This window comes from Pelodiscus sinensis, chromosome 3 (genome assembly GCF_049634645.1).
Source record: "Pelodiscus sinensis isolate JC-2024 chromosome 3, ASM4963464v1, whole genome shotgun sequence".
Classification (NCBI taxonomy): domain Eukaryota; kingdom Metazoa; phylum Chordata; order Testudines; family Trionychidae; genus Pelodiscus; species Pelodiscus sinensis.
The window spans coordinates 97,716,458-97,727,954 of record NC_134713.1 but is presented as its reverse complement, the minus strand read 5'-3'; the positions used below and the strand labels follow the sequence as shown (position 1 = coordinate 97,727,954).

The window sequence follows — 11,497 nt, the reverse complement described above, 5'->3', positions numbered from 1 at the left end:
CAGAAGGTAAACATGATATTTCAGATCACAGTAAATTACCCTCATTACTTCAGTGCAGTTGTACAGTAAGTACAGCGTACAGCTCTTTGTGCCTCTTCCTCAACAGATCAGCAATGTTAGGCTCTGTTATATCACATCTTTTCTTTATCTGTGAACACCATCTTTTCCAAAAATATATTTAAAATGTTGTATTTCCAGATTCTACTTTAAAAACATTATTGCATACAGATATGTATTTATATATATATACACACACACACACACACGGACATAATCTAAAACAAATGAACTGCTCTAGAAACTGATTCTGAAAATATTTACTACTGATCTTAAGTATTTCCAATGACTTCATGGAAGGATGCTCCATTGGTCTAATCCAAACCCCATTTCATTCCCAACGGCTGTGTCTACATTGGCATCCCCTTCCGGAAAAGGGATGCTAATGAGACACTTCGGAATTGCAAATCCGCGGGGGATTTAAATATCCTGCGCGGCATTTGCATTTACATGGCTGCCGCTTTTTTCTGGCTCGGGGTTTTTGCCGGAGAAAAGCGCCAGTGTAGACGCGATTTTCCAGAAAATAAGCCCTTTTCCAGAAGATCCCTCATTCCTACTTTCAAGGGCTTATTTTCCGGAAAATCGTGTCTACACTGGCGCTTTTCTCCGGCAAAAACCCCGAGCCGGAAAAAAGCGGCAGCCATGTAAATGCAAATGCTGCGCAGGATATTTAAATCCCCTGCGGATTTGCAATTCCGAAGTGTCTCATTAGCATCCCTTTTCCGGAAAGGGATGCCAATGGAGACACAGCCAATGACTTCAGTGAGAGGTTGGGTTACTCACAAAATAGTGAATATTTGTAGGATGAGATCCTTATTTTTCTGATCGGAGGTTCTCAACAATTCAGGCCTGATTCTGATCTCACACATTGTAGATCAGGAGCAATTCCATTGAAGACAATGGAATTACATGTAGTGTAAAACAACTTTAAGGCCTGCTGTACACACAGGTTGAGTACCAAATTAACTGTTTCAGCTAGGGTTGTGATTTTATACTAGTATAGTTAGTGTGGTACAGCTCTTAGCATGTATGCTGTTACAACAGCATAAAGGATAATAGCAAAAAGGTGCTTAAAATATACATCCTGGCTGCATCTAGATTGGCATGATTTTCTGGAAATGCTTTTAATGGAAAAGTTTTCCGTTAAAAGCATTTTCGGAACAGAGCATCTAGATTGGCAGGGACGCTTTTCCGCAAAACACTTTTTGCAGAAAAGTGTCTGTGCCAATCTAGACGCGCTTTTCCGCAAAAAAAGCCTTGATCACCATTTTCACAATCAGGCCATTTTTGTGGAAAAAATATCTCAGCTGTCTACACTGGCCCTTTTGCACAAAAGCTTTGCGCAAAAGGGACTTTTGCCTGAATGGGAGCAGCATAGTATTTCCACAAGAAGCACTGATTTCTTACAGTAGGAAGTCAGTGCTTTTGCAGAAATTCAAGCGGCCAGTGTAGACAGCTGGCAAGTTTTTCCGGAAAAGCAGCTGATTTTCCGGAAAAACTGGCCAGTCTAGACACAGCCATTATGTTCCCTCCCTACACAAGAAATCAAAATTCTGCTTTTCAGGGACTTGCTAACTCCTCCTTTTCTATTAAATAATCTTTTTTTATATAATTAGTCCCCCTAACCAGCCTCCATACTCCAAGATAGGCCTCCTTTAATGAGCTCTTAACTTCTTCCGTACTAGCTTCTTTGTGCACAATGGGCACCTTTGCAGTCTCCTCAGAGCTGCCCTTCTGTTCCTCTAGACACTGACCATCCTCAGTTGCTGACTCTTTTACAGCTATCTTCTCAGTCCCTTTCTCTTTGAACATCTCCTCCATTACAAATGGTGGTTGACCTCCAGAATGTCCCTTCTCCTCTTCCTCTTCAGCTTCTTTCTCCAGGTCTTCATAGTTGCTTTGCCTTCTGGTCTCAATGTATTTGGCCACACAGTAAATGACTGAGCCCAAGGTGTTGACCACTACACCGGCTATAAACAGTTTTGTGGGTGCCACATCACTGAATGCCACCATCCCCACTGTGATGGTTGCTATGCTTTTCACCACCCCAACAAAGCTCGTGGTCACAGCTGAGTTAATGTAGGTGCAGTGAAGGGTGGTAAAGTTCATGGCACAGCCAAAGAAGATGCAAGCAATAAAGGTGCATGTCATGACAGGGTCCTTCCAGCCTGGAAAAGACCAAACATTGATGGAATCCATGGTGGCAAAGGAGCAGATAATGAGAAAAGGAGTAGCAGAGACAGCAATGGCATATTGGGCTGTCAGAGGTCCATAGTCACTATCCGCACTTGTCTTCTGAATGAGCACCAAATAGGCAGCATGTACCAACACAGCCAGAACTCCTGTCACATACCCTATGGGGTCACCAGCCAGATCACCAGCCCCTGCCAGAAAAGACAGAAAGAAAAATGCATTTACGAGAGAGAGAGAGAGAGAGAGAAAAGAAGGGCTATGTTCTTTATTTGTGACATCATTTAAGACCAGAGAGACAAATATCCATTTAAATAAATGTAACTGAGTCTATGATTTCAGATTACTTTAAATTATATTATCTTCTGACAAATAGGTAGATAAAGAGTTGCAATTGTATTCAAAATCTGTTTCACTCCCTCCTACTTCAAAGACACCCCTTTAACATATTACTCTCCAGATTAGACCCAGCCAGGGAGTTTTTTTCTCAGACCCCAAATTAGTTTCCATCCACTCTCTTAGAAGGAAGGAAGGAAAGAAGGGAGAAAGGAAACAGTTGATATATAATCATAAGAGGAAAAATATTTGTGTACTACTGTCTCTGCCTCAAACTATCCCCGGAGACGAGTGCCAGTAGCTTTCAGTGTTCCCTCTCCTGATCCTGCCTTCCCACCTCCCTCCAATAAAGCGCCCAAGGCTTGATTTCTGTGCAAATTGAACCGTCTGTTTTTCATTACGGTTCCAGGGATCGCTCACAAACCCGTGCGCCGCCATGTCCCTAGCAGAGCCAGATTCTGCCTCCTTCAGAATCCAGCTCACACGTGGATGTCACCCTTGCAGTCAATGACAGTAAAACGTGAGGATCCCAGGGCAGAGTTTGGCTTTCCCTCTTCATGCCCGGTTGGAGCTTCCAGCTGCCGCCTCCTTTCCAAAATCCCCGGTTTCCCCGCTGGAGCCTCTGAGCTACCCCAGCCCACAGCCTCTCAGGAGGAGCCAGGCAGCTCCCCAGGGCGCAGAACTCGTGGGTGGGAGAAGGGGACAAGGGCGATCGCTCCTATTTCTAGCCCGCTAGTGTAATCCGCACACCTCGCTGATCCCTGTGCCCCAGGTAAAGGGAAGACCTCGAAGCCGCCCCGTTGCCCAGCGCTGCCCTGCACTAAGGGATCGCTGCTCCAAGCCACGGAGAATTGGCGCGCACGGAGCCATCCCACCCGCGGGAAGGGAACTCGGAAGGAGCAGGGGGAAAGGAGCTCGGGGTGCTGCGCGGGGGACGCAGGGATGAGGGAGCGGAGTGGGGCCAGGGCGCAGGGAGGGGTGGGACTAGGGGGTGACAAGGCTGAGGGGGGCTAAGGCGGGAAGGGGATGAGAACAGTGTAGGGACGGGAGGGGGTACAGCTGTGTGGTGGGAGGAAAAGGAGGGAGGGGGGACCAGAGGGGTGGAGCAGGGACGGGACAGAAGCTGATGGCGGTGCTGGGGAGGGGGAGAAGGGCTGACCGAAGGGGCAGATAACGGGAATGGGGCGATGGGGGTGGCGGTGCAGGCGGCGGGACGCGGGGCTGAGGGCCCGGGGTAGCTGTGCGGGGGGAAGTGAGGGGGTGGCCGTGCAGGCGACGGGTGGGAAGGGACGGGGGTAGCAGTGGGTGGGTAGGGGCGACGGGGAGCGAGGCGGGGCCGGGCTCACCTGCCAGCGCGGCCCCGCAGGTGGTGAGGAGCACGGCGCCCAGCACGCCGGCCGAGGGGGCGCCGTTTTTGAGCAGCAGGGCGCCCAGCAGCAGCGTGGCCAGGGGCAGGCAGCGCTTGAAGACCACGTACATGGGCAGGCTGAGCCCGCGCAGCGCCCACAGCGTGAGGCTGGACTGCAGCGTGGAGAGCACGGTCACGGCCGCGAAGGGGCGCGCCAGGCCCAGGCCGAAGGGGGGCACCGCCACCAGCCCCAGGCGCCGCAGCAGCGCCAGGCTGAGGGCGGCGGCCGCGCTGCTCAGACACTGCAGCAGCGTGAGGAAGGCGAAGTGGTAGCGGCTGAGGAGGAACTTGAGCAGGATGTTGAGGGAGCCCGAGAAGAGCCCGTGCGCCACCGCCACCCCGATGCCCAGCGCCCGGCCCTTGCCCAGCCGCATGGCGAGGGGGGAGAGGGGACAAGGCTGCGAGCCCCGCTGCCGCCGCTGGGTTTCCCGCCAGTGCCGCGTGGGGAGCAGCAGCAGCCGCAGCTCCGCTCTGTGGCCGCCCGCCCGGGCAAGTGACACCGCTGCCAGCGCCGCTCGCTCCTAGCAAAGGGACGGCAGGGAGGGAGGAGGGGAGAGGCTGAGCTATAGGGCGGGCGCGGGGGGGGGGGGGAGGAGGGGGGGGGTGTCCCAACTCCCATGGAAATCTCTCTGCAGCCTTTGGAAAGCCCTGGCCCTGGAGAGCCCGCGTTCCTGCTGACGCGTGCGGGGCTGGGTGCCCGCGCCGCACTTCCCATCACTTTAATTAGAGCCGGATCGCTTGCTTGCCTTTGCCGGGTCCCCTTCCTGGCCGCTCACAGCCCGATGAGGCACTGCCGGGTTTTAGCAACCAACCAACTCCTGAGCTGGAAGGGGAGGGGGTAGCACTGGGCCGAGAGAGTGGGCACATCAGCGCAGCCCCCCCCCCATCTAGAGCGGGCAAGCTATTGAGGCGCTAACACCCCCCTTTCAGCTGGGGGGCGGGATCTGCGGATCGCCCTGTTCGCTCACCCGCACTCTCTTTGCCCCCCAAATCCCGACTCGCGGAATTAATTTACACCAACAGGGACCCCTCCCTCCTTAGCGCCCGGCCCGAGGGGGATGTGGGAGGCTTATGGCGAGGGGCTCCGAAGGAGATGCCAGTCTCGCTTCTGCCTCGCCTAAAGCGCCTGGGGTTTCTAGCGCCAGGTACTCGGCGCGCAACCGGCGCACAAACGCCGGGCAAGCCAAGCGCTCTCCGAAGTCCTGGCTGCGGTTGACACAAAGTTTTAAGCAGCCACCGCCGGCTTGTCTTCGCCCGGCCTTGAACTGCGGCGAGTCCAAACGAAGTCACAGCGCGATCCAGCTTCTGCACTAGCCTGGCGAGAAAAGTCCAACCCGGAGACCGGAAAGCAAAGTGGGAACCGCTACACCCAAGGCCGCCGGCAGAGGGGCAAAAGGAGCAAGTGTCCCGCTCTCCCCTTTAAAAAGCACCTGCGCGGGCCACAGGCATGGGCGGAACCCCCCTTAGGGGAGAGCTGCCCCCGGCTCCAATCCTTCCACCCGCAGCCTCCCTCCTGGCTAGAGCCTGCCCAGCCCCCCTAGTTCCGAGCCTGGGCCGGCTGCAGCCGCGCCTCCCTTCTCTTCCTTAGACCCAACCTGCTCCCGTAAAAAACCTCTCTCCAAAGAGGCATTTGATCTGCCCTGTCTATGGAAGGTGGGGGAGAGGGAGACGCTGAGCAGCAAATGGTGATGGGCGTTTGTGAAATGCGGACAAGTTTTTAAAGAGAGACACCAGACCTGTTCCTAAATCAACTGTGCGAACTCCCCATGAGCCATGTGTCGGGCTTCTCTGGGGTCCACTGGAGCTGGAGGCCAGGCGCCGCCCTAGGCATTCCGAGCCCCAGGACAGCACAATCAATGGGCCCGGGCTCCTCTCTCGGATGGAGCCTCTCCGCCCACTCCGAGCATCACCTTTCCACTAGAGGCAGGACCGTCCTGAGCGCCTCCCCCCAGTGCTCCGGGCCCAGGGCAAACCGCCCAGGCTCCACCCCTTCCCCTAGCTCTGCACCTGCTCCGCCCCCACCTTTTGGAGCGTCCACTCCCTCCAGAGGGCTACTGGTGCTGGTCTGCCTAGGGCACCAGCACCAGTACGGACGACTCCTGGACTGACCTGCTAGGATCCTGCATGAAAACATTACAGCGGGGGCTATTAAACTCCTGCCCTTGAACAGTGCAATAGAGTCCAAGGAAAAAGTTTGTGCATACTGGCTCTGATCCAGACTCCACTGAAATCCACAGACCTCCATTAACTTCAGTGGATATTGAATTAAACACATTATGTTCACCGTTGATAATCTTTCTCTTGACTCAGTTTTATGTTCTTCAGGAAGTCAAATAGTCAACTCATCAAGCTACAATTCCTCTCCTGCTTTGTGTTCTCTGTAATTACATTGCTATTGGTAAGATTTATGGTTCAAAAAATGGTCAATAAAGGCTTCTCCGATGGAGTCCCCACTCGTATAGCTAACTGACATCCTGCTCAACTCTCCTTGAAATCATAAAGAAAATCTGGTTAGAGGCATCCATTGTACAGACAGTTAATCGTTTGAGTGCCATCAGTTCTCTGGGATGGATACAGAAGTGCATAAACCATTTTCACCAGACAAGTGGTAAATAGCTGTGCTTCAAGAAGAGGGCACTCTCACAGATATGTATTGGGAACAGTGATGGCTACACATTTTCCAAAGTGAAGTTTTCACAACTTGAAAATTCTGGCAGGATTCTGGCATCTTTGTTCCTGAATGATCCAAAGCAGTCAAGAAGTTTTTCCATTAAATGTTAATTGAAGTAGAAATAGATTACCTTGAATCTATGGAAAGGTCTAACCTTTTGCCATCACCCAACACCAACTTTTTCATTAATCAGTGGGGTCATGAAAAGTGCTGGAACATTATAATTTCCAGTTTTCAGCCTTTGAAAACTATGCATGCTCTGATTTCATTCACTAACTATAAGAATATATTCTTAACTCTCAGTACATGGTAAATACATTATTTGTATTTTAAATAGGCACTGAGTATGTACTATTGGTTTACAAGAGCTTGTATGAGAAAGGACAAAATTTGGACAAAAAGGGAATGGTGAACTCAAATGGCATTGTAATGTAGCATGGGTTTGATCCTGTATTCTTATAGCTTTCAACAGTGTGTGTGCATAAGGAACACCTTCTAAAGATCTAGCATAATAATTAAAGAAGCTGGAAAATATTTTAGCCAACCTTAAGAGTCTTGTAATTTAAACAACACTTTAAACTTCCTGGAAGAGCTTGATGGATGATTAATTTGTCAACCTCTGCAATGCTTGATAGCTATGGGCTTTGCAATGTCCATGGGCAGTAATGCTGTCCTGTTTGGGGGGAAAAACAAAACAGACTCTCACTTCAAAAGGTAACTTTTACATAACTGCTGGCATGGATGCAATAGTTCTCCCGATTGAGATTTAAAACTTATTTTCAATCAAACTTGCCTGAAAGGAAATCAGTGATAACAGAAGTGTGTTCCTTTTCCTTAAAGAGCTAGAACTCTTCACAATTTAATATTTTCTAAACAAGAACATATACTCCATCCAGGCATTTTAAATATAAGTGTCATCATAAATTGTGAGGGCACTTATGCAAAACAAACCAGTCAACCACCAAACCAAGGTCTACTTCTTCCCTCCCCCCCCCCAATTCTTGCGGACCACCTGTGGTATTGTTTATTGACTTCAGGTATTTATTGTTTATTGACTTCAGGTAGTCAAGTATGAAAACTAGTACAATTCTTAACATTTTGTTCAGAAGGGAGTAAGATACATGGTCATTCAAGTGTTTTGAGGAAGATGTTTTCATTGCAGTAGACCAACAGCATAGAAGGACCAATTCCCTGCAGTTGCAGGTTTCATCAACTCAAACGGGGACTTAAAAAATCGGTATGAAAGGCTCACTACTAGTCATATCTTTTTAGGGGTAACCCTTAGGCTTGCACACTAACACACTGAAGCTCACAATGTGTTAAAACAATAAGATATATTTCACTAGCATTAAAACACACATGACATTTCCAAAAGAAAGTTCAGTGTCTCTTATTTCCAACTCAGAGACTCAAGAATTTTCAGCAACCAGAAATTTCCAAAACCAACTTTTTTACAGTCATTTCAATATTAGCTTATATGTGTATACCAACATACAAAATAAATACTAATTAAAAATCCAGTTAAGTATTTAGAGATTGCCATCAGAGGTGAGAACAAAACCAGTGATACCAAAGGTTTTAAATGGAAGATCCGGAATTACAATAGTAACCTCCAGATGACAAGAACCAGGACAGAAACATAAAACCACTACCACCAAAGCCCATGGTAGCTTTGGTAACAGACTCTTTATTCTCTGTTAGACCAGCCTCTGAAGAGCAATTCACCTGTGTTACATATGAATCAAAGATGTACAAAATGGACCAGGTGCAGGATGAGATTTCATACAATCAGAATATGAAGCAGGGAAGCTCGTAAGGTCTGGGTGTGGTTCTCAGATAAATATTTGAGAATTAAAATAGGTAATAGGTTAAAATAAAGAAGCGAGGAGACAAGCAGAATCACCCAAACTGGAGAATGGAGAAAAATTTCAGGAGGGCAACACATGTTCACCTTGAAACAAAAGGTGTTTTTTTTCCAGCAGGTATGTATGAACATAAGCACAAAACAAATAGCAGCTTACATGTTTTTAGTTTTTACAACATACATTTCTGGAAGCTCAATGCTGAATGCAAGTCAAATGGTTTTCATTCCTGGCAGCTTTGTTTGCACCAGCTCCATCAACCAAGCAAATATTCTGGGTATTGTCTCAGTTCCTCATGTATGTTAATGTTTCATATTCTTTGGCTGCTCCCAGCTATATTGATTTGTCTCTTGTAACTTGCCTACCCTTCTGTCCTATTTTTAATCTTTGTCCTTACCTCTTACTTGACTCTGCCAGTTCAGTGGGTGAAATCTTAGCCCCGTGCAGGGCAAAACTCCCATTGATTTCAATGGTACCAGGTTTTGCCCAATTGAACTCAAACTGCATCTTTTGTAGATTATTTTTCTCCATCTCCTCATACTTCTCATTTCCTGTCTTGCCCATCTTGTCCACCGCAACACCATTCCTGTCAACCATTTTTCAAATTCTCTCTTTCCCTCCCAATTTTATCTCCTCTCCTTTCCCCCACTGCTCTCTCCCATATTTTATCTTCCATCTTGACCTCTTTCTTCCTTTCTCTGTTTGCTGTTGCTTTGTACATTTTCAGCTTTGTTTTGTTCTGTATCCCAAATGGTTGTCTGCTGTTTTTCCCCTTTAATATCAGTATGTGTATTTATAGGAGGCCCTATGGGCATCCATGCTGTTTAATAGCTGCACATTCTGAATATTAATATACACACCATATAAAGGACAGCTCATCCATCTTTAGAGAGACAGTCAGACATCCACTTGGCAAAGTGGGAAAACGCAACTGTACTTAGAAGATTTAGGCTCTGATGGACCAAAGCTAGGGAAGAGCATCAAAACCTTAACAGCTTTCTGACAAAACATTCTGTCAGTGGCAGCTCCTACCCTTTTATAGTAAAGGGCTCCAGCTCAGATGCCTTCACTGCTCAATATCAGCAGCTCAGTACAAGGAGAGGCGAGGCAAAAACTCACACTTAAACTGCCCAAGCTATGTAGGGATCATAGGTTAACATACTGGGTTTCATTCAGAAACTTATTAGAAGCCACTGTAGATCCCAGCACCCTGCTTTATGTGCTCTCAAAATGAAAACACCACTAAATAAGTAGGCCACAGCATACTGCATCAGCTTTAGTTTCCAATGGTCTCATGATGCAGAACCATATAAAGCAGGTTACAGCAATCTTGAGGTGGCAAAGGTATGGATATTTGGGCTAAAGTCTGCATGGATTCCACTCTTTTCACCAGGGGCAGATGAAAAAAAAACCCCTACTTTTGACATAGCCATTTCTAGGGCTTATGGGAGTAACCCAAGATTTAATGTATCTAAATTGCTGATCTGTGTAACAAATGGCTAAGGCAGGGGTGTCAATATCAGATGAGGATGCTTGATGACTCACACAAACAGCAAGTTAGAGGGGCGGAGTGGCTTGCTCAAGGTCTTAGAAGAAGTGGGAGATAAAAGCTAAGATCAGAACACAGGAACTCTCAATCTCTTGCTTAGTCCATAATGGGATGTGCTGCCGCTCAGGGCTTGTGTTCACTGAAAAGTGAACTTCAAGTCATTGCCCCTAACTATGCAAGGTAGTCTCTTACATTGGACCCATTTCTGTTGGGAGAGAAATAGTCTTTCAAGCTTACACAGAGCTCTTCTTCAGGTCTGGGAAAGGTTTGTAGAGTGTCCCAGCTAAATACATGATGGAATAGATAGAATATTTGCTAACTATTTATGCTAAACTATCTGTTTGATCATATATTTAGCTGTGACATTCTATTTCTCTTTCCCAGGCCAGAAGAAGAGCTCTGTGTAGGTCAAAAACTTGTCTCTGTCACCAGCGGAGGTTGGTCCAATACAAAGTACTACCTCACCTACCTTGTCTAATATCACAACAGCTACAACACTTGTGTCTCACTAGAGCTGGACTAATTCAGGGGTAATAATTCGAGTGTAAACAATTTGAGTTAACACTTACAGTGAAGACATTTCCTTACCCTAGTGAGGTATTCCCCCTCAGTGCCAAAGACCACAGAAAATCAGCAAAAGTGCTGATTCAGATGCAAGCAGCCAGGAGGGAGATTTTGACCCTAGCCCTGCTTCACCCCACAGCAATGATTTGGTCTGGGGTTCCCCCAGCCATGGGTTTCATAGGATTCTGAGCCCAATGGCTGGTGTGAGATGAGAAAGAAAACAAATAGAGCACAATCTAAAATTTGTAGGTGAAAAAAATCATTGTGTCAGATATTTATTTATTGTGGCAGTCACTTTATATCTTAAAGGTAATTTCTGCAATGAAAATGGTAGAAACCTTTCCTTAAAAAAACAAAAACAAACCCCCCCCCCAGCTAAAGATGAAAATTAGCCTTCAAAATAGTAGAATTCAAGAACCTCCTTACTACCACCACAGGAAACATCATTTTATCATATTCCCTCGCTGTGAAGGGAACGTGTAGGGGAACACCAGAACTGAAGGCCAGCTGATAGTACAGGTTGAAACTCTCTAATCCGGCACTCTCTGGTCTGACAACATCTGTGGTCCAGCATGATTTTAGTTGGCCAGATGTCCCTTTATCCTGGGTGTGGCCAAGTTTCCCATGGTCCCACAAAGTTTGTTTATAGGCTCCAGTCAGCAAATTCTCTGGTTCGGCACTGGTCAGGTCTTGAAGATGCTAGATTAGAGAGGTTCAACCTGTAGTGAACAATAAGGACACTTGTACTCTTGGCACATGATTGCACAAGCAGAATAGATTAAAATAGCACTGAGTTACCAAAACAAAGTCAGTGGTGCCTACAATTATAAAAAGTTATATAAAAGGTAAGAGAGTCTCCA

At 47.5% G+C, this 11,497-nt stretch overlaps 1 protein-coding gene across 1 annotated transcript; it reads right to left on the bottom strand.

Moving 5' to 3' along the window:
• Positions 1-744: 744 nt before the first annotated feature.
• On the bottom strand, positions 745-6,856 carry SLC35D3 (solute carrier family 35 member D3). Its single transcript, XM_075924261.1, has 2 exons — positions 3,930-6,856; positions 745-2,441 (listed from the first exon to the last, which is right to left on the bottom strand). Exons 1-2 carry the CDS (start codon positions 4,363-4,365, stop codon positions 1,618-1,620), a joined length of 1,260 nt encoding a protein of 419 aa, XP_075780376.1. The 5' UTR covers positions 4,366-6,856; the 3' UTR covers positions 745-1,617.
• Between the last annotated feature and the right edge of the window lie 4,641 nt (positions 6,857-11,497).

Excerpts from the sequence above, each read along its gene's own strand:
- SLC35D3 (XM_075924261.1), bottom strand. The coding sequence starts at position 4,365 with ATGCGGCTGGGCAAGGGCCGGGCGCTGGGCATCGGGGTGGCGGTGGCG. Across the intron at positions 2,442-3,929 it reads CTGCGGGGCCGCGCTGGCAG|GGGCTGGTGATCTGGCTGGT; the intron begins GTGAGCCCGGCC and ends CTTTTCTGGCAG.